The 23,617-nt window shown below is 47.4% G+C and overlaps 1 protein-coding gene across 2 annotated transcripts in view; it reads left to right on the top strand.

Moving 5' to 3' along the window:
- HYDIN (HYDIN axonemal central pair apparatus protein) overlaps positions 1 to 23,617 on the top strand; it is a 3,619,565-nt gene that overhangs the window by 2,141,467 nt on the left and 1,454,481 nt on the right. For both annotated transcript variants that reach the window (XM_078670948.1, XM_078670947.1), the window contains one exon: positions 6,159 to 6,357. In XM_078670948.1, coding sequence (XP_078527074.1) covers positions 6,159 to 6,357 — 199 coding nt within the window. The remainder of the gene's footprint in view (positions 1 to 6,158; positions 6,358 to 23,617) is intronic.

Below are 23,617 nucleotides of genomic sequence, written 5' to 3'. Positions count from 1 at the left end.
TTCCTTGTGCCCCCGACTCCTCTGGGTCTTCTAGTCCAAGTCCTGTTCTCCTCTGCAGTTCGCATTTCACTTTCTTAATATATGGTTTGGTCTCCCACTGGAGACCACTATATGCTTTGCTACTTACCCTATTGCAATTGAAGTTTTTTAAAGTATTGTGTTGGTATCTCCGGGTAGGAGATATACCAATGGGTTAGTGAGTGTTGTGTAATAAATAGAAGTAATGTTATATAAACCCTGTGTGGTTCTTTTTCGTTTAACCTACGCTACATGATAAAACTGATAAAACAATCTGCTTAACACTCATTCAAGATAAGCCTGAAGGCTACTCTCCACTTTCAAAAACGTGAAAAATAAAACGAAAATAAAAGAGGTTTAAAACCTCTTTTATTATCGTTATATTTTTCTTGTGCGGAGGATTGGCGGTGAGCCAGTGTAATGACAGAGTGAAGGGGGAGTGTTCGCCACTACTATTCACTGCACATGTGTTTTTTTTTCTTTGTCTCCGTTGCCTCGCCCCACCCCTTCCCTTCCCCGCCTCTCTTCCCTTCCCCGCCTCTCTTCCTTGACAAGAGTCGCTCCTTCATCCATCAGCTTTAATCTTGATCTCTGCATACGCTAAAATGTTGCTCATTTTCCTGCTCCATTTGTCCGGTTGTATGTTTTTTGCTATACCTTTTTAGCGTCAGACTATTTCACCAGCACCAGCTATGTTACTGACAGGCGTACTTTTATGTTTACTATATGAATCACTGCCGGTACTTGTGTTAACTTCCCACACCACTGGCAGCACTCTTGTGTTTTCTAGCTAGATTACTGGCAGTAGTGATGAGTTTACTATCTAGATTAATTGCAGTACGAATGTCTTTACTATTTAGACCAGTGACAGAACTTGTATTTACTACCTAGATCATTGCCAGCACTTGTGTTTACTATCTAGATATCTGGCTATAGTCATTTGTTTTCCATACTCAGTTGCTTAGCTTCCACAGTGTTGGTAGTTTATCTACCAAATCTCACCTGTCTCTATTAATTAACAGGAAGAGAACTCGAGATGTAATAATTTTTACTAGTTATCGTTCTATCATGAGGATTGAGCCTACTGTGGCTTTATTATTTACCAGCATGCTTAACCGACTTCCATCCTTCCTTTTCACCATCAACTCCTTTCTTTTCATATCTCAAGTTGCTGTTGGTTTCCTTAATATCTATTTGTAGTCTTTTGTCATTATATTGTACTGTCTCATTAAATGTTGCTAAGTGCTTTAGTATAAAGGTGTTTATAGAAGTCCAACATACAAATGCATGAAATAAATAAACTCTCCTGTTCCCTATTGAAAAAGGTTTTTTTTTTTCAACGAAGATGTCTGTGCAAGCAAGCAGCACCTATGCAGGCTCCCTTGTGGCATCAGATGCTTTGATGTAAAGTGAACATGCAAATCCCCCCATTTAAATGCAGAGCAGATGAGCAGCTTCCATTCTGGGCCTGAGGTGAGGTTGCTGAAAGTGCCACTTACCATCAGCACCTTTGGGCCCAGTTCCAGTTCCATTGGCCCACCCTTTTTTCAATGTTTTCATGGGGGGGAACCCTCTTGACCCATCTTAATTCTGTCAGGCAAGCTCACTACGCTCGCTCGCCACAGGGTACTCATCCTGAACTTTTATGCCTCACCACTTTTAAATGTCACCAGCCTACACTGCAGTCTACTTGTGGAAACCTGGACCACCAATCTGTCAGGCATTGGGTGTTGCGTGAGGAAAGCTGTATCCCCTGGGGCAGGTCTGTGTCTTCTAGCTATTTGCCTACTTACCACCAGGTAAGAGAAGGATTTGGCATATGTGCCCATTATCATGTCTGCTACGGCTTCATCAACTAGAAGAAGTGGTTCAGTGGAAGCTTGCGCAGGTTGTTGGATTTCTGTCTAACCATGAGTCTTAACCTCAATTGAATGCACTTGCAGGTCTAACACTTGGGCAGTAGTACACGGGATGACCCACTGCAAAAGAGGCTGATTCTTCTCTGGAAGGGCCAGGAGGAGAACTCAATCCTGTGTCTCGGGAGGTGTCCAGACAGTGGCCTCCTGTAGGTCCATATAAAGATTGTCATCATCATATTAAAAGAATACCTCACCTCAGTCATCTCCATCACATCTCCTGACCCTGCTGACTATGTTCAAAGTCTGAAGGAATGAGGTTCTGAAGCAGAGGCGGCTCCTCCGCAATGGCAGAGGAGCATCGCCCTACTGGCTCAGAGCCAGGAGGTGAAAAATTAAGCAATATTTTATCATCATTTTTTTTCACCTGCTGGCTGAGCCAGTTTGTGTAGGAAGGGGCGGGCCGGGCTATGGGAGGGGGGAGGAGGACTGGTTTGTGTACTTCTAAGTGGGCATGTATGTTTGTCCGGCCGTCTTAGGCAGGCCAAACACACATACGCACTTAGGTTTCTCCAACCCAGCTGAATTGAACCACTGGGTTGGACAAACAGCACAGTCTACCTGTGCCTGAGCGGAGTGTCAAACTAGCCCGCTCAGGCAAATCCCAGCGCTGCTCTCATTGAATGAGAGCCGCGCAGGGATTTTACTCGGAGTCTGTGATGCTATTCCAGTGTCCGCTGGAACTAGAAAGAAGAACACAGAGGAGCGACGCAGGAGGCAGCCAGCATTTTTAGGTAAGTCTTCCTGTTTATTTTTTAATTATTACTACCCCGCTGCACTCCCTCCACCCGCCTCACGAGTTTTTGTTTGGGGGCCACCACTGCTTAACCTGGAATGTAAATGATATAGGTGTCAAAATAGACATTTATTGAAATGTGAGTCCCAGGTTACGGTTCTACAGCAGACACACCTACTTAAGAGGGAGGGGGTTCGCTCTTTTGGGAGAAAAAGGTGGTGTGAGGAATATGTATGCACAGATCAGGAGCTGTGTATAAAGATGTGGCTATCTTTTTTAAGACCTATGGAGAGGCAAGAGTGGTAGAATACGAGGCGGACAAGAGTGGGAGATGGATTGTTGTAAAGGTTCAGTTTCAGAAGAGTTTGTTCACAATTGCTGGGTATTATGGACCAAATATTTATGATCCGGGTCCCGTTCAGGCACTTTATTTTTAACTGCTAGAGTATAGATTACCTGTATATTGACAGTGGATCTTAATGTCCTTCTAGTCATCGTACTGGATGAATCTACTCCAAGAAATCCAGAATATGCTCCAAAGATTCAGGCACAGATCAGGTTATTGATAGACGATTAAGGCCTTTGCGATATATGAAGAGAGAGAGCAGGAGGGGCCAGGGGATATACTTTTCACAATAAGAAATTTGGCCATTGCTCAGGAATTAACTACTTTTTAGTTGAAGAAAAAATTGTGGTGGGGTTGGAAAGTGTTCCACTTTCCAGAGCACGTCAGATAATCCTACTGCTGAACCCCCAAGGTGAACAGTAGAGAGGCAGTTGTTGATGTTGTAGCACTGCCACTTCGGGAGACAGAAAGTGTTTTTTTAGATAAATCTGGTTTCTCTTGTTTGGAATTCTTATAAAGCTTTTATAAGAGGTAAAATTATCAGCATTGCTGCCCATAAGAACAGAAAGGCCAGATTAGACCTTCAACAGTTGGAAAATAGGATGTTAGAGCTGGAAGTGCCTCCAAGTGATGATGCGGTTAAATAATCAGAAAAGGTGGTGTGAGGGGCCGGTTGCAAGGGGCTAAGAGTGAGCTGTCAGGCTACCTGGAACAGAGTGTGAGCAGAAGGTGGAAAGCAAGTAAGATAACCTATTTGATAATGGGGAAAATAGTGATAAACTCCTTACTTGAAAAATGAAACCGAATCAGAGAAGGAATTTGATAAGATATTACATGCAAAGCTACAGGGGAGTCTATGCCTAATTTGAAAGATACTGGAGACGCCTTTGCTGCTTCCTATCAATAGTCATATTCTAAGGGTCAGGGGGTGACAGAAGCAGATATAGAGACCTGGGTATACAAGTACTCACTTCCAACGTTGAATACTAAACAAAAGGCAGAAATAGAGGAGATTAGGGCGGTACTGAGAAACTGCAAAAGGAGCAGAGCAGCTGGCCATGATGATCTGCTGAGCAAGTTGTATTTAGTATTAGCCGATAAGATTGTTCCTGTATTTTCCGAACTCTTGAAGTCTATACACTTGAGTGATAATTTACTGCACACATGTGGAGAAGCTATTAGTGTTTTATTAAACTAAACAAGGACTCAAAGCAGTGCAAACCCTACAAACATACTTAACTATTCAATTGTGACTACAAGCTCTACACAAAAGTATTAGCAAACAGATTAAGTTGAGCGATCAGAGATCTGGTGCAGGGTATGACATGCTGCAGATGCCAAAGGATCCAATCAAAACTGCCAAGCGGCATTGAATAGACATTCCTACTCAAGCAAGCAGTTTAGAGAACCGGCATGGGTCTTATTGCTATCATCAAATGTAGGAATGGCAGCAGGATACGTTCCTCCTTAAAAACTGTTTAAAGAAGATTATACTGGCACCTATTAACAAGCAGTACATTACTTTGTCCTATACGTATAATTGGACTGGACATGGACAGCCTTCTATACCCTCTCAGAAACCTCAATTAAGTGTAAGCCTCCAGAAAGCCTATATTCTGTGTATAGTATGTGGTTACCTTAAGGTACACAAAACACACTGCATGTTGCAAGGAGCGCAGATATCTGTTGCTACTCCATATTGCAAGTATGAGTTATTTTAACTTTCATTTTTTTCTTCACAGTCTGGAGTTGGCTAGTTTTTCCCTGCAGTTGTACAAAGTGTGTTCACGAAATTGATGCACAGGAGTCTTGACTTTCAAATGGATTGCTTTTGAGTCAGTAGCACACACTTGTCAAGTACCGTCATATAAAACTAATGACCAGGAGTGGTCACCCTTTTCTTGTGTTATTCCAGCCAAGGTGCAGTATCTCATACAGCTGATCTTATGTAAGAGGGGTCCATGTAAGTTCATAAAGTCTAGGTTGAGTAAACCTCACACACCTATTCTATGCACAAACTGACACCCAACAAGTTAAGTAGTCCAGATAGGTGTAAACAGACCCCTAGTCATGGTGAAATTCTGCAGACTTGACTGGCCTGTTGGAGACATGAAACATGTTGATGAATTAATCTAAAATTGTTTATACGTATTGTCATAGAGTGGCAAAAATACATTTCTGTTGTAGTCAAACTTATGCAGTTTAAATCACTATGGGGCTGTTGGTACACCGTAGGCTTGTTTCTGCACATCAGCACACTAGGTTAGGGTAGCTGTTAGCAAAATGCACATTCTCCCCAGACTTAAAATTCTACACTTTGTGGAAGGCCAAACCCCCAAAAAATCAAACGGTTATTGGATGAACAGTGAGTCCTGTGATGAAGTATGCCACCTTGAGTGGTTAAAGACCTGGAGTCGTAGACACAAAAGTGTCCCCAAAAATTTGAGGTGCTGAATGCTGGTGCTTATAGGTAAATGCAGGCAAGCATTGTCTGACACACCTTGTTTGATGGTCTGTTTTTCCTATGCTTAGAGTGGGATTTCTGTATATGAAACCATACAAGGGATACTTGGTAGAGTGCTGTTCCATGCGGTAATAAATAGAGAAGAAACTCATGCCTACCACTACCACATTTTAAGAGCTAAAAGGTAAAACATGTTTTGCATTTTGGCTGTTGTTGGTGAAATTTAAGGGCAGTATTCTGCATGAAGATGTCCATTCCGATTTCATTATTCATTTCATAAAGTAAATGCAACTTCTACTTTGAGACCTGCATCCTTTCTGTGTTTAGAAGTGATAGGATGGGTTAGAATGGACTTGTTGTCTACTATGGGATAGCTAATATGTGAAAGATCATTGCTGGATGGAGTAAGCTATGTAGATGACTACAAACCTGCAAAAAAACTTTCTGCTGCATTTTTTATGCAAATGGGAATACAAAATCACATTTGCTTTCAGTATAAAACTTTTATTATATTGAGAGTTATACAAATGCAGTAACATACCTGGCTGCTTTACTGCCACATAAACAATGCCCCTATATAAATACGGTGGCAACACCCTTGTCACTCGCTATTCAGCTGGTTATACCTCTGTTGTTTCTCAGTAATGAAATGAATTGTATTTTATTTTCTATTGACAGAAAAGACACCAAGACCATATTCTTGCGGAACACCACCCCACTGGCTGTGGCCTGGCGCATCACTGGCCTGGAGATCCTTGGTGATGATTTCTCTGTATCTCAAGACCAAGGCATTATTGCCCCTCGTGCAGAGTACGGACTGATGGTCCACTTTAAGGCCAGCAAGGCAGTAAACGTTAAGAAATTTATCCGACTAGAGGTAAGTGCAGCTGTGCCCGGCATAGGATTCTTTTACAGACCAGCAGTAAACTGTGCAGGCTAATGTACTTAATTTAAACATTTCTGACTACTCAAGTGCCCAATTAATAATTTGAAGATTAACATCCATATAGTTAACATCCCTGAAGGTACTGAGGACCCCTCCCCAGTGGTGTTCATCACATTGTGGCTCAAGTCCTTGATGCCCCCGAGAATGTTTCCCCATGATTCATTGTGGGTTCGACAGCCAACACCAGAGAGGGACTTGCCGAAGCCCTAGGTGCTAGATGGCCTGCCAGCGTAGGCTGTAATGAGACCGCAATAAATTACGTTCCTTATGGTGTGGTTTATGGTACTCTTCGTACCATCATACTGGGATATAATATATGTCTCCAGTATTACTTTGGCATATTAGGAAAGCCTCTGGCAAAGAGCCCCCTCAAGGGGCCTTTGGTGCATTGTAGCGCCAACCCAATGAGGAGGAGGCCCGATGGTCAAGCATGCCACTTTTGGGTGGGTGAGGGCACTGTCTTCTACAAGCTAATGGTTTTGGTGATCAGTAACTTTCCAGGCTTCTTTTATTTTTTATAATGCTTTATTTATGGTTTCACATGAATTGTGTACTGTATGGAAGATGACATTTTGTACATATTGCCATTATAGAAGATCCCTGAGATTCATTGGGACTGGCCTATTGCTGGTGCCTAAAGTGAAGAAGGCCAGAATGGGAGGTAGATCCTTCCGGGTTTTGGCAGCTCAGAACTGGAATAAACTTCCTATAAATCTCCGGATGGAGACCTCTGAAGTAAGGTTTAGGAAGGCGCTTAAAACTCACTTGTTCTCTGGCTAAGTTGGGCTGAGCGCCATGGAGCCGGGTCGCAGCCATTTTATCTCACCCTAGCGCGGGGACACGCCGAGATGGCGTAACCATGCGCTTTATGAATTTCTTTATTATTATTATAGAAAAAAGTACACAATACTGCTGCCTGTCATTGCAACATGATGTATGGACTTGGAGATTTGCCTGGTTTTGGTTTGTGTTTGTATGGGGGGCCAACAAACCGGGTCTGTGCATGTTATATATGCTTTTATCCAGTATTAGGGGTATCTTTCATAGATTCACATGCCTGAATCATTCCCCGTCGTCGGGATGGGAGTCCCCGGTACATAAATAAAGTAATGTCACATAGACATATATACATAGTAATGGGCCAGAGGCCTCTCATTAGTAACATATCCTTGTCCTTTTGTGAAAAGAACCAAACTTTGGCCAAGAGCCAATCAGCTATCACCACCCTCTGGAACCTTCCTGGAAGGAGCTCTGGTCCCTCAGATTTTCTACCGCACATCGTGCTAAGGGAGTCTCCACTGAGCTCAGCTCAGCTTTCCTTAGTTTTCTGGATTTCCAGTACTTTTCTCTTCAGAACTTCTTCATTTGTGTGGGGTTTTCAGTTTGCTGTGGCTGATACTCCTAAAAAAAGGGCTTTTTAGGTCCTGTGCCTAATGTGGCAAAAAGAGACTTCATGTGGACGACCAGCACCAGGATTGTCTCTATTGCCTCTACCCTGACCACTCTGCGAAGGATTGCAAAGTCTGCCGTACCTTTTCGACAAAGACCCTCAAGGACAGAGAGGGGCGCCTTTTGCTATGGCTACATAGACTGAAAGACAAAGACCAGGCAGTCTCTTCTGGTGAGAGTGAATGTTCCTTCAGGAGTTCCCATTCCTCTCATAAAAGACCTAGGGCCAGATGTAGGTAAATAGTAGTTACTGATTCTAAAATACCGAATTTTACCGAATCAGTATTTCAGAATTGGTAAATGGAATGTAGGAAAAAAATCGGTAATATTTACCGATTCGGTAAAATTCGGTATCGGAGACTCGGTATTTACCGAATCGGTATTTACCTAATCGGTATTTACCGAATAGGTATTCCCCATTCATTCCTATGGGCCTTTTTGGCCATAGGATTGAATGGGAAATACCGATTCGGTAAATACCGATTCGGTAAATACCGAATCGGAAAAAAAACACAAAAGTGAAACCTATGAAGGCAGCCAATCAGGTGCAAACACACTCCCCCTCCCTACCAGGAAGTGGCTACCCAGGCAGCTGCAACTAATTAGAAGGTTCTGGAGAGGCAGTCAGAGGTGAGCAGAGTCACAGAGCAGCAGGGAGAGTTTTTTGTAACTTTACAAACTGAAAAATGGCAAGCAGCAGTGAAAGCCAAAAGCTAGACAGGAAGAGGAAAATCAAGTTCAGCAGCATGGAGCTGCAGGTACTTGTGGAGGAGGTAGTGAGGGTGCACAACAAACTTTTTGGCAGGCAATCCCTCACTGTTGCCGAGTCTGCCAAAAGAAAAATCTGGCTGGCAATTGTTGAGAAAGTGAATGCTGTGGGAGTCACAACCAGGAACACTGAGGACCTTAAAAAAAGATTCTATGACCTCAGGAGCCTCACCAAGAGGAAAATGGCTGAAATCCACAAGCAGGCAGGCCTAACCGCTGGAGGCAGGAACACAGCCCCCCCCTGACTGACCTGGAGGAGTTGGTGGCCTCAACCATTGAGGCAGACAGCGTCTGCGGACTGGGAGATGTGGACAGCTCAGCCAGAGGTGCAACAAAAAAAGGTATGACGCATGCGCAGCATGACACCCCATACCAACCTGCTTCCCTTTACCCTTTGTGGACAAGCAAACCCAAGTCCAGTACTGCTAGCACTATACAGGAGCAATGCATTATGGGAAATGTAGTCAGCAAATGTAAGACCATGTGTAACAGCGCAGACATCAGCAAGTTAGTGAAATGATTGCAGATAAATGAAAGTGAAATGTGTAAATCATTTATTGTAGTGACCGTGACACAGTAGCACTCAGTTAATATACGCTCATTTACACCTAGGGGCCAAATCACGCAGTCGACCCACTGACACAGAAGGGACTGCACCAGAGAGGGAGGAGAGTGAGGAAGCAGGTCCAAGCCGAGTGCAAGTCTCGCAGGACAAAGGTGACACAACTGGCCTGTCCCTGGAAGATGACACTGTACTGACCTCAGAGTTGCTGCACTCCCCACAGCTTTCCCAATCCCCTCACTTGCAATTTTCACCAGAAATTTCACCATCTCTGCTCCAGTCCACTCCTGTAACCCCACCAGCCAGGAGGCGTGTCGTGGCCCCACTATCATCAATGGAGGCAGCAGAGGGTGAGGGGGAGGCTGAAGACACCGTGGATGAGAGTTCAACAGCACTGCAGTCCGTAAATGAGATGGGCCCTTCTCGCAGAAGACAACGCAGACTCAGCAGTGCAGGTTGACGTGGTGAGGGCACTGTGTTCCGTGGGCTGGAGGGGAACATGGTGCACATTCAAAGGATGCAGGGCAAATCAATCCAAGCCTGCCAACGCCAAATCAGAGCCCTGAATGTGCACATAGGAGACATAGGGAAGGGCATGAGAGATATAGTGGAGGCGAATAAAGGGGTAGCCCAAACAAATAGGGACATTGCAGCAGGGATGCAGCAGATGAGCCAATCAGTAACGCAGCTATGCTCTAAACTTGACAGTGTGTCACACACATGGCGCAGGGATGCCCGTGCCCAGAATACGGCCAATGAATCACTTGGCCACTGCCACATCCCTGCTATGCAGGAGAGGCATAAATATGCAGGAGGCAACAACTGAGGTCACCAGGGGCATGGCCAGAATGACCAGTGCTCTAGAGGCAATGTTGATATCCCACACAGCACAGAATCCTGCCCTGGACGTGGCAGAGGGTGAAGACACAAGTAGCCGGAGCAGCATAGCAAGCTCTAATGTGGAGACACGGAGGAGTACCAGGCGCCAAGCTGAGGCTGCAAGGCACGCTGAACAAAGCGAACAACATCCAAGTGGCTCAGGGAAGCGCGGGTGCCAGTGACATTACCGTTCATGGGTGAAGTAACCCGGGACTTACAGTCCCCTCGTATATATTTTTTTATGTTGCACTTACGTGCTTAAACGTTGTGGCACCATTAAAATACGTTGGTCCATACACAACCTGTCTGTGTCTCATTACTTACTCAGAAATAGTTGTGTGTAATCTCCTCACGTCTGTATCTGCCATCACTTGGTGTTGACACTCCAGCAGGTTGTGTTTCAGGCACAGCAACCTCGTTGTCATGATCCTCAAAGTCTGACAACTCCACCTCTGTGCCCTTCTTCACGGCAAGGTTGTGCAACATGGCACAGGCAGCAATGATTTTACAGCAGGTGATGGGGGTATACTGCCGGGCACCTCCACTCTTAGGCAGGCACCTGAACCTGCTCTTCCATATACCAAAGGTACGCTCCACAATATTTCTTGTGCTCTTGTGGGCCCTGTTATATCTCCTTTGGCTGGGGTGTTGAGGGGTTGAGGTAGGGGGTGAGGATGAAGGAGCGGAGGGCATATGCACTGTCGCCTAAAAGGAAATGGGAGTACATTACTCACATGCATACATGTACTTCTTTCTGCAATAGGTGTTAATGGGGTTGCACACTGTGTCTTACCTAGCAGGTATCCTTCACCAAATTCCCCTGCTGTCAGCCGTGCATAGATACCGCTTGTAAGAGGGCGGGTTTGATAAACAGGCGTGGAGGCGGTAGTGGTGGTTTAAAGGAAGAAGGTTTATTCACCGCTGTTTTGAAATATGAAGGAGTCGTGGGTACTCCCAGGAAATTTTGCCACAAGGTCAGTGATGGCGCACTTGGCATTGCAGATCACCTGCACATTGATGGTGTGGGTGGACTTTCTATTCCTATATATGTATTCGGTGGCAGCAGGGGGACAAATGGGAATGTGGGTGCCATCAATGCAGCCAATGATATTGGGAAAATGCGCCATCAGATAAAAGTCAGTTTTTGTTTGGAGCAGTTCAGCATGGGTTTCAGGGAAATTTATATACTGGTCCATCCTCTGTACCATGGCGTCAAGGAATTTGTTGAAAAAGCGTGACAGGCTGCTCTGGGTCACCCCATCTACCACAGCAACCACACTCTGGTAACTCCCAGACACAAGCAGGTGTAGGCTGCACAGCACCTGCACGTGGGGTGGAATGGCGTGCGCCCTTGGGGTAGTGTGCTCCAACAGTGGGTGGAGGTCCCTGACGAGGCCCAAGATGGTGTCTGAGTCCAACCTGTACCTCTGGAGAATCTCTGGCTCTGTGAGCATGAACAAGGTGATCCTCTGTCTGTAGACCTGCTCCTGTCTCAGCCATTCACTCTCTCCTTCCTCCTGTAGCCGTAGCCGCCTCGCAATGACATAGAATGCCGCCATTGTGAAAAAAGTATTGCATTTTGGGTCCTTTTTTATAGGCTGCACCTGGTTACCACCTGATTTCAATCCATGGTAAATACAGACTCTTAAATACCGAATTTCAAGCAAATTCGGTATTTAAGAGCTTACCTACATCTCAATATTTAATTTTACCACTTCTTATTTACCGAATCGGTATATTTACCGATTCGGTAAATTCACCGAATCGGTAAAATTACCGATTCGGTATATTTACCGAATCGCAAACTGTTGCGATTCGGTAAAATTACCGAATCGGTAAATTTACCGATTCGGACGATTTTCAGTCCCCTACATCCCAAAAGCACAATACCGGTCGGAAACGGCCGAAAATCTGTATTTTCGGCCGCTTCCGACCGGTATTGGGCTACCTACATCTGGCCCCTAGAGTGACATCCCCAGGACCATCTACGGAGCCACCTCAAAAGAAGACGCTTAAAAAGTCTTCAGAGGTTCACTCTAAGGTCTTGCCTGTGAAGGTTTCTCCTCAGGATTCTGCTTCCACCTTCCACAAACCTTTCACAACTTCATCAGCTTTGCCTGTGACCGCTTCGACGGCTACCATCTCCACTTCTGTGGCGTCTTCTTCAATGTCCATGTCGACGTCTACAACTTCCTCGTCGTCGACGGGTAGGTCCATTTCATCCATTATTAAAATTAAGAAATCATCGTCGACGTCTGTTAAGTCGACGTCGATGTCTGTTAAGTCGACGTCGACGAGCACTTCCACGTCGACGAAGACGGCGTCATTGCCGTCGACGAAAGCTCCATTGCCATCGACGAAAGCTCCATCGACGTCAAAGCCGTCACCGTCGCTGAAGTCGTCGATGAAGCCATCGTTGTCGACGCCAACGTCGACGAAGTCATCAACGACGAAGTCACCGTCGACGCCGCAACAGTCGACGACATTGTCATTGTCGTCGATGCCATCTGGATCAGTCGTCAACGTCCCGCCGTCGATGACCACCCCGTCGACGGGTTCGACGACGACATCGGAACCTACCTTAAAAAGTGCGTATGGTCACCTAAAAATTACCAAACGCACGCTCACACCAGCTTTAACCTCTCCGAGCAGGGTCCAGTCTTTACCACCGGCGCAACTCCTAGACGAGGATGACTCCGATGATGGCTCTATGTTCCAGTCGGCTGCTAGCCCATCCGAACTGAATGTAAAATACCATGAGAGTTCGGATTTTGAGGAACAAGAACAGGAAGAACAGATAGATTGCCAGGAGAAATTCCAGTTCATGGAGGTTGAGAGCAGTCTCAACCTACATGGCGCTCTTTGCTGGAGTGCCCATTGCTGACATCTGCAGAGCGGCGACATGGAAGACGCCGCATACGTTCACCAGGCACTACTGCTTGGATACGGAACTTATGAAAGATGTAGCAGTGGGACAAGCTGTGCTCCGTCATCTATTTCTCTAGAGGTGAGCCTTCTCTTTCATCCCACCTTCCTACTGTATGCTCGCACATTTCTCTTTGATGTTGCATCTTGGTACCTTTTGCATTTCACATTTGATATGTTATTATCATGTGGAACTTAATGTTGTACCATTCGAAATGTGCTTGTCATTGCTTGCAACTCTGATTCAGGCATATGAATCTATGAAAGATACCCCTAATACTGGATAAGGAATGCGTTGCTTACCTGTAACTGCAGTTATCCAGTATTGGTATCTTTCATAGATTCACATGCAACCCACCCACCTCCCCTGGAAGGGCTCACTTTAGTTCTCTCAGTAATATGTCTACTTAGCATTGTGCCTTACAATAATCTGCGGGACCAGAGCTCCTCCCAGGAAGGTTCCAGAGGGTGCTGATTGGCTCTTGGCCAAGGTTTGGTCCTTTTCACAAAAGGACAAGGATATGTTACTAATGAGAGGCCTCTGGCCCATTACTATGTATATATGTCTATGTGACATTATTTTATTTATGTACCGGGGACTCCCATCCCGACTACGGGGAATGATTCAGGCATGTGAATCTTTGAAAGATACCAATACTGGATAACTGCAGTTACAGGTAAGTAACACATTCCTTATCTGATAGAGACTTATAGCTGCAGATTCCTTACCTTCGAATTTCCCAGGTGTCAGGCAGGATACGGAAACTTTATCGTGGCGTCAGGTGGTCCCATTTGACTCAACGTGATGTTGTCAGCATTGGTTATGATGTTGTGGTGCTTATATAGGCGCCACCCAGGCGCGTGGACATCAGTTTTTTTCTTTCCACAGCAGTTAAGCTCTGATCCAGGCAGAGTTACTCCTTTGCTGCTTTTTCTCGACTTCTGTCGAATTTTGAAAAATTTTCCACTTCCTGTGCGAGGGATGTTTTCGAGGAAGACAGATTTCAAGCCATTCGGTGCTTGCCACTACATGATGTCGGTCATGATCTCCACTTCGTCTGTCTTTGGTGTCTCGAGCGTGACCACGATTCGAAGTCGTGCTCGCACTGTCGGGCCATGGCTCCAAAGGCCTTGAGGGAGCAAGCGATGAAGCCCCTCACGGCTCGACAGATGGCACCGTCCAGCGAGACTCTGTGGAGGTCCCGGTCCGATCAAAGAAGAGGAGGTCTCACAATCGCTTCTGGAGCCCTATGCCCTCTTCATCCCACACAAGGTCCTTGGGACACTTGGGAAAGAGGCATAAGAAGAAGTCCAAACGGACTTCATCTTCATGTTGTAGAGTGGAACGACCTCGCTGGAGAGCCCTCTGGCCCTGCGGAGGCGGAAGGGACCCCATCGGGTTCAACGCTGCCGGGTCTGGGTCAACGCCGGTCATGTCAACACAACCTTTCTCGGCATCGGACCCAAAGTTGGTGCCTGCGGCAGTGCTGGTGCCCTTTGGTGGAGCCAACTCCATCCTCCTCCCTGATGACTAAGAGCCGGAACAACGTTGCGCGACACTGATTCCGGCGCTGATTGAACCCAGAGATTCTGTGTTGCTGCCTGAGCACTTTGTGGCTGTGCTAGGCTCAGGAGAGGAATTTGAAGGGTATGTGAACCCGCTGGAACACCAGATGTCTTGGAGGAGAACTTAGACTAGTATGCAAAACTTAGGGAGGCCAGTGGACTGGACACTTCCCCAGAGACTGGCATGCTCGCTCTCTCCACCAACAGTGGCTACAGAGGATGGGCATCCTATGCCGTGGTGGTAAAGAGATTCAGAAAAGGGGGTGGTGATGAATAGAGTGTCTGAATTAAGCAGACCACTCTTACCCAGTCCAAATATCAGGGCTTGATCCATCACCGTTATTTAGCTCACTGCGCCATCCCAGCTCAGAACCTGGCTATATGCAAATTAGTCCGTCCCTGGCCCAGTGCATCATGGGAACAGGGCAGACCAAACTACCAAGCCAATTCTTCACCAGAAAGGAGACAAGCTCCCGGGCACCGGTTTCTGGCATTACAGCCGTCGTCGGCCCGGCTTGCTTGAATCCTGATGGAGCAGTGAGCAAGGGACTCATGTCTGAGTATACCCTGCCACACCTATAGTGGCCAAAAACGATTCAGAAAAGGGGGTGGTGATGAATAGAGTGTCTGAATTAAGCAGACCACTCTTACCCAGTCCAAAGATCAGGGCTTGATCCATCACCGTTATTTAGCTCACTGCCCCATCCCAGCTCAGAACCTGGCTATATGCAAATTAGTCCGTCCCTGGCCCAGTGCATCATGGGAACAGGGCAGACCAAACTACCAAGCCAATTCTTCACCAGAAAGGAGACAAGCTTCCGGCGACCGGTTTCTGGCATTACAGCCGTCGTCGGCCCGGCTTGCTTGAATCCTGATGGAGCAGAGAGCAAGGGACTCATGTCTGAGTATACCCTGCCACACCTATAGTGGCCAAAAATGATTCAGAAAAGGGGGTGGTGATGAATAGAGTGTCTGAATTAAGCAGACCACTCTTACCCAGTCCAAAGATCAGGGCTTGATCCATCACCGTTATTTAGCTCACTGCCCCATCCCAGCTCAGAACCTGGCTATATGCAAATGAGTCCGTCCCTGGCCCAGTGCATCATGGGAACAGGGCAGACCAAACTACCAAGCCAATTCTTCACCAGAAAGGAGACAAGCTTCCGGGGACCGGTTTCTGGCATTACAGCCGTCGTCGGCCCGGCTTGCTTGAATCCTGATGGAGCAGTGAGCAAGGGACTCATGTCTGAGTATACCCTGCCACACCTATAGTGGCCAAAAACGATTCAGAAAGCAAGCAAGCCGGGCCGACGACGGCTGAAATGCCAGAAACCGGTCCCCGGAAGCTTGTTTCCTTCCCAGTGTAAGAATTGGCTTGGTATTTTGGTTTGCCCTGTTCCCATCATGCACTGGGACAGGAACAGACTAATTTGCATATAGCCAGGTTCTGAACTGGGATGGTGCAGTGAGCTAAAAACCGGTGTTGGATCTAGCCCTGATCTCTTGACTGGGTGAGAGTATTCTGCTTAATTCAGAAACTCTGTCCATCACCACCCCTTGTTGTTAAATATTTTGTCCACCCTAAGCGTGGAAGGGTATACTCAGATGTGAGTCCCTTGCTCATTGCACCATCAGGATTCAAGCAAGCCGGGCCGACGACGGCTGAAATGCCAGAAACCGGTCCCCTGAAGCTTGTTTCCTTCCCAGTGTAAGAATTGGCTTGGTAGTTTGGTTTGCCCTGTTCCCATCATGCACTGGGACAGGAACAGACTAATTTGCATATAGCCAGGTTCTGAACTGGGATGGTGCAGTGAGCTAAAAAACGGTGTTGGATCTAGCCCTGATCTCTTGACTGGGTGAGAGTATTCTGCTTAATTCAGAAACTCTGTCCATCACCACCCCTTGTTGTTAAATATTTTGTCCACCCTAAGCGTGGAAGGGTATACTCAGATGTGAGTCCCTTGCTCATTGCACCATCAGGATTCAAGCAAGCCGGGCCGACGACGGCTGAAATGCCAGTAACCGGTCCCCGGAAGCTTGTTTCCTTCCCAGTGTAAGAATTGGCTTGGTAGTTTGGTTTACCCTGTTCCCATCATGCACTGGGACAGGAACAGACTAATTTGCATATAGCCAGGTTCTGAACTGGGATGGTGCAGTGAGCTAAAAAACGGTGTTGGATCTAGCCCTGATCTCTTGACTGGGTGAGAGTATTCTGCTTAATTCATAAACTCTGTCCATCACCACCCCTTGTTGTTAAATATCTTGTCCACCCTAAGCGTGGAAGGGTATACTCAGATGTGAGTCCCTTGCTCATTGCACCATCAGGATTCAAGCAAGCCGGGCCGACGACGGCTGAAATGCCAGAAACCGGTCCCCGGAAGCTTGTTTCCTTCCCAGAGTAAGAATTGGCTTGGTAGTTTGGTTTGCCCTGTTCCCATCATGCACTGGGACAGGAACAGACTAATTTGCATATAGCCAGGTTCTGAACTGGGGTGGTGCAGTGAGCTAAAAAACGGCGTTGGATCTAGCCCTGATCTCTTGACTGGGTGAGAGTATTCTGCTTAATTCAGAAACTCTGTCCATCACCACCCCTTGTTGTTAAATATTTTGTCCACCCTAAGCGTGGAAGGGTATACTCAGATGTGAGTCCCTTGCTCATTGCACCATCTGGATTCAAGCAAGCCGGGCCGACGACGGCTGAAATGCCAGAAACCGGTCTTCGGAAGCTTGTTTCCTTCCCAGTGTAAGAATTGGCTTGGTAGTTTGGTTTGCCCTGTTCCCATCATGCACTGGGACAGGAACAGACTAATTTGCATATAGCCAGGTTCTGAACTGGGACGGTGCAGTGAGCTAAAAAACGGTGTTGGATCTAGCCCTGATCTCTTGACTGGGTGAGAGTATTCTGCTTAATTCAGAAACTCTGTCCATCACCACCCCTTGTTGTTAAATATTTTGTCCACCCTAAGCGTGGAAGGGTATACTCAGATGTGAGTCCCTTGCTCATTGCACCATCAGGATTCAAGCAAGCCGGGCCGACGACGGCTGAAATGCCAGAAACCGGTCCCCGGAAGCTTGTTTCCTTCCCAGTGTAAGAATTGGCTTGGTAGTTTGGTTTGCCCTGTTCCCATCATGCACTGGGACAGGAACAGACTAATTTGCATATAGCCAGGTTCTGAACTGGGATGGTGCAGTGAGCTAAAAAACGGTGTTGGATCTAGCCCTCATCTCTTGACTGGGTGAGAGTATTCTGCTTAATTCAGAAACTCTGTCCATCACCACCCCTTGTTATTAAATATGTGGTGGTAAAGAGGACGGCCGAGGACCTTTGACTAGAGCTGCCCGCAGTGCAGGTCAGGGCTGATCTCCTGACCCAGGTGCTTCAACCAGGGGCTTGCATTTCCGAACCCCCTTTGCCCTTTTAAGAGGCACTTACGTACGACCTTCTAGGCATGGCATCATCGCCCGGCTCGGGCGATCCTAAGTTCTCATTCTACACCCCACCCCAGAAGGTTTGGTGGTGCAGGCCTCCACATCCCAAGGCGTGTGCCCTCCCCCCCCTCTGGATAGGGAATCCAAGAGGTTGGATGCATTTGGGAAGAAATTGTTTTCTTCCTCCAGTCTGGCATTGCGGGTGGTGAATAACGCATGCTTATTGGCCCGTTTCACCCATTCTCTTTGGGAGACGGTTGCGCAAGTGCTGCTACAGGTACCGTACAGTGTGGCTTAGATAGGACAGATGCTCTGGGCAGATCAATTTCAATGACAGTGGCTTTGAGGCGCCATGCCTGGCATCTAACAACTGACTTCTCTGGGGATGTCCAGACTAATCTGATAGATATGCCCTTTGATGGAATCCGTCTTTTTGTGGAAAAGGCAGACTTGGCCTTGGTCAGGTTCAAGGACTCTCGAGCTACAGCCAGATCCTTGGCTCCACTCCTCATGGCCAGTCTTCCTTTTGCCCCTTTCGTTGCAACGGAATGGGTTTCCAGCCGTATCAGACCTATCCGAGCCACTGTCCTGCACATACTGCCCTAGCAGTGTGAGGACGTGGACTTAGTGCATTCCGATCCAGGAATGGAGGTCAGAAGTTGTCTGCCACACTGACCCCAGCAGCTGCAGCCTCCAAGCACCCCTAGGTTGACTCTGCAGGACCACACTACTCCAGTTGATCTCCCCCACTGGAGATCCAGAACATCGGACAAGTGGGTCTTGCAGATTTTCCAGGAGGGCTATTCTCTGCCCTTCCTTTCTTTTCCTCCTCTCATTCTGCCAAATCATGAATGGCTAACATAGGATCATTTAAGGTTGCTCCAAGAGGAAGCTACAATTCTCTTGGCCAAGGGAGCTATTGAAAGGGTCCTGGTTTCAGAAGTAGGCAGTGGCTGTTATTCCCGCTACTTTCTGATTCCAAAGAAGAACAAATGGCTTCAACCCTTTTTTCATCTTCGGACTGTCAATCTCTTCCTCAAGAAGGAGAAATTCAAGATGTTCACTCTGGCTTAAGTCTTGTCTGCCCTAGACCAAGGAGACTGGATGGTAGCGTTGGACCTACAGGATGCCTATTTTCACGTCCTTATCCTACCGGGCCATAGGCGTTACCTGTTGTTCAAGGTAGGCCACGAGCACTCTCAGTTTACTGTGCTTCCCTTCAGCCGTACCAGTGCCCCTTGAGTGTTCACCAATGTGATGGGAGTGGTCACAGCTCATCTGCGCAGGTTAGTGGTGTCGGTCTTACCCTACCCCAATGACTGGCTGTTGAAGGCGTCTTCGCCCCGGGCAGTTGTCTTCTACCTTCAGACTACAGCGAACCTCCAACATTCGCTGGGGTTCTCTATAAACATGCCGAAGTGACACCTGACTCCTTCTCAGATGCTCTCTTTCATTGGGGCATTTGTGGACACAAATTTGGGCCTATCTTCCTGAGTAGCGAGTCCAGGATATTCAAGCAATGATTCTGATGTTTCAGCCTCTATCCTGGATTTATGATTTATGAACCTGACTGAGACTGTTGGGCCTATTGGCCTCCTGCATCCTGTTGGTGAAGCATGCAGGTGGCGTATGTGGGCTCTGCAGTGGGACCTGAAGTTCCAACTGACACAGCATCAGGTAAATCTCACGAAATGGTCCAGATCTCAAAAGGAACTGCAAGAGATCTGCAGTGATGGTTGATGAACCGCGATTGGGTCAGTGGCAGACTCCTCTCACTTAACCAACCAGATCTCACAGTTGTGACAGATGCGTCACTTCTGGGATGGAGCAGCCATCTCGGAGACGTGGAAATCAGGGGACACTGGTCCCAAGCGAAGACGGGACTCCAGATAAATTTGTTGGCGCTTCCAGTGATTTGATAGGCAGTGAAAGCATTTTTTCCCTCAGACAAGGGGAAGCTAGTGCAGGGGTTCCATGACAAAACAACTGTAACAAGCAGGGCAGGGTCATGGACCTTTTGTCAGGAGTCCCTGTGTCTCTGGACATGTCTGGAACAGCAGGGCATAATCCTGGTGGTACTACACCTGGCAGGTTCTCTGAACATCAGGGCGGAAAACTCAGCCTTTGATGCTTGGCATATCCATTCGGAGGTGGTGCACGGTCTTTGTCAGCAGTGGGGAGAACCTTGAATAAAACTGTTTGCCTCCGAAAAGAACGCGCAGTGTCATCAGTACTGCATGCTGGAGTTTCCAAGGTCGCTATTGCTCGACAACGCCTTTCATCGTGGGTGGAGCTCAGGCCTGCTGTACGCTTTTCTACCCATACCACTCCTGCCCAGGGTTCTGAGGAAGATCAGGACGACCGGGCCGAAGTCATCAATGTGGGACCGGACTGGGCAAGAAGAGTCTGATATCAAGAGCTTCTGAGAATGAGCATCGATCCTCCCATCAGGCTGCCTCTTCGGGAGGATCTTCTGTCGCAGCAGCAGGGGAGGGTTCCCTACCCGAACCTGTCAACTCTGCGCCTCCATGCATGGAGATTGAGCGGTAGAAATTTGTATTATACTGTATGGAAAGGTCTATTGACCCTCTTTATGCTTCTCTTTCTACTGTCCTTTTATTCATTCTGTCCCTTGCCCAACTGGGCTCTGCTTTGGGAACTCTCAAGGGTTACCTTTCTGCTCTGTCTGCTTTTTTGTGGCTGCCAGACCAAAGCTCTCTCTTCAAATCTCCCATTGTACATAGAGTTCTGAAAGGGCTGGCTCACTTGTTTCCACCTACACCCTTTGTTATGCTGCATTGGGACCTTAATTTGGCCCTCACCTATCTGATGTGCTCTTCCTTTGAGCCTTTATACAATTGTCTCTTCCAGCTGTTGACCATCAAAACAGCCATCTTGGTGGCGATTACATTAGCCCGGAGGGTGAGTTGCATGTGTTATATTGCTCGCCTCCTTATCTTATGTCCTTTCAGGACAAAGTAGTGATTCGCACCAGGGCATCCTTTTTACCGAAAGTTGTGACCCCTTTCCATCTGGGTAATTTGATCACGTTGCCCACCTGCTTTGCTCCCCGCATTCCTCTAAGGAAGAGAAGTGTCTCCACTGACTGGACCCAAAAAGAGCGTTGTCGTTCTACCTTGACCACAATAAAGAGTTGCAGGTAGACAACCAACTCTTTGTGGGGTATGTGAAAGGGAAGGGCAGTGCAGAAAAGGACCATCTCTTGCTGGGCCATTCTCTGCATTAAGATCTGTTATTCCCTGGTAAAGAAGCAACCCCCTGAGGGATTAAGGGCCCATTCCACCAGGTGAAAGGCTGCAACTACAGCCTTGGCTCAGGGCGTCCCAGTACAAGACATCCGCCAGGCAACAACATGGGCATTTTTGAACACGTTTGCAAAACAGTACTGCCTGGATGGTCAGGTCCACGGTGACGGGCACTTTGCTTGCCCGGTCCTGCAGGACTTCCTAGTGTAGGCTATTGGGCTGCAGCCCACCGCCGGGATGGTATGACTTGGGTATCTAATTCAAAGGTAAGGAACCTGCAGCTAGAAGTCTCTATCAGATGAACAAGTTACTTTCCTTCTGTAACGCATTATCTGATAGTCTAGCTGCAGATCCTTTACTGCCCCACCCTGGCCTCCCCACTTTGCGGACTAATATTGTAGGGCTAAGGTTACTCCACCTTTCAGGGCCCTAGTTTTGCACACAACTACATCAGTTACTTTGTGGCTCTGCGTTTCTGTCTTGAAAGCCTATATAGGCTTTGCGACGTCATAACCGCTGCTACCGACACCGACTACGTCACGGGGAGCCGAATGGAGCCACACAACGGCGTGCGCAAGGGGTATTGCTCATCAAAAGTTTCTGGATCCAGCCTGATTCCTGGGAAATTCAAAGATAAGGAATCTGCAGCTAAATAGAGTCCCTACCAGATATGCATTACCGAAAGCAAGTAACTTGTTCTTGTGTTCAGGCATCAGAACTTGCGGGTCAGAGGGATCAGGGGGTCCCAACCACAGGCGATCGGCCGCTGCACCAATGTTAGCTCAGTTGAGCTGTTACCCATCTTGTATGGCCGTCAGTCTTATTCAGTCACGTTGGATTGAAGTAGGTATGTGCGATGAGGCTGCAAAATGTCTCGCGGTGAGAGGTTGGTGGTTGTGTCTAAGCATATAGCTCGCAAGTCGTATCACATAGGACTAGGCTCTTGACCCATCTGGCCATAGTAGGGCATCACTAGCTCCCCAATGTATGGCAACTTCACGTTTCACGAGTAGCAACGGCGACAATTCTGCGCGTGTCTTTAGGGGTGTCATGCACAAATCTCAGCAGAGCTAGTAGGGTATGAGGGGGTCAGTGTGGCACCTACCACTGGAGAAATGTGTGCAAAGATTTCAGTCTATTAGTCGCCCATCCGAGGACACAGCCTTGTCAAGTGTAGGAAGTCCACCTCCGCAGCACGGCACCTGGTACAGTTTGGAGACCACATTTTCACCAGTGTCATCTTCAGTGAGGGAAGTGAAGGTAACAAAATCCGCGGGGCCAGCAGATATGTAGGGACATGCGCCCTCAGGGCACTTTGCAAGAGGTGCAGAACAAATCTAATTAAGGGTGTGGCCTTGGCAAATCGGGTGTTCTCCGACCAAGACACAATGTTGCCCTCTGGGAACTTGTCACCAGTGGTGTACAGTGCAAATGTGCTGAGGGTGTGCTTAACGGGGGTCCACCATTGAGGGGAGCCAACTGTTACCTGCAAGTAACAATGTGGTGAATATAGCCTCTCTGCTCCCAGATAGCTTTACAGTCGGTGCTATGCCCAGCAAGTGGTAGAAAGTGGTTGGATGTCCCTGGGGTCCAGAGACACCCCCAGGGGGTAATTTCCCCGTCAACTCTGCTGTATGGAAGTCGAGCGTCGCTGTAGTACCAGTGGTACGCATACCGGCACTGAGGTATTAGATAATAGAGGCGGAAGAGGGGTACTCTCAAACCTCCACTTATAAATGCCAAGGTGAGTACCTGCCAAATGACCCGCGGTCTGCGACCAGCCCATATCAGCCGCAACAAGAGTCCCCTAAGGGTGGCAAAAAAGGCGTTTGTCAGAGGGATGGATATGTTTAGTAACATTCCGGGCTTCTAATTGGATGTCTGGAAAGTAGATTTCGGAGCAGTATAGCTCATTGTTATTTTCATATTGAACTAGGAGACTGTGTACTGTACCACCCAACCCTCCTTGTCCTTCCACTTTTGAGAGTGGTGTATGGTACTCTGTATGTTCATATGGTGGGACAGTGAGTAGGGCAACACACACCTCACCCCACTATATGCATCCATGTGCAGTTGGTTCTTAGTTTCTTTCTATCTCTCTCTTTTTAGCTTGAGGGCGGGGTTCAGTATAGGTAATGGGGTTTGCAGAATAAAAGCAGGATTATTTCCTGACATCTGCCCAGATGGTGATAATCCCTAGTATGCACCATGAATGGGTACTTCCAGCTTTCAAAGTATGGGGGGGGTGTTCATGAGCAATTACAGAAAGATGGAGTTTCAGTGTGCTCATAAAGACACGTACAAAAGAGTGTCAATTCGATACACATATGCCCACAGACAGGCTACA

This window comes from Lissotriton helveticus, chromosome 12 (assembly GCF_964261635.1).
Source record: "Lissotriton helveticus chromosome 12, aLisHel1.1, whole genome shotgun sequence".
Taxonomy (NCBI): Eukaryota; Metazoa; Chordata; class Amphibia; order Caudata; family Salamandridae; genus Lissotriton; species Lissotriton helveticus.
This window is presented reverse-complemented; position numbering and strand designations above follow the sequence as displayed.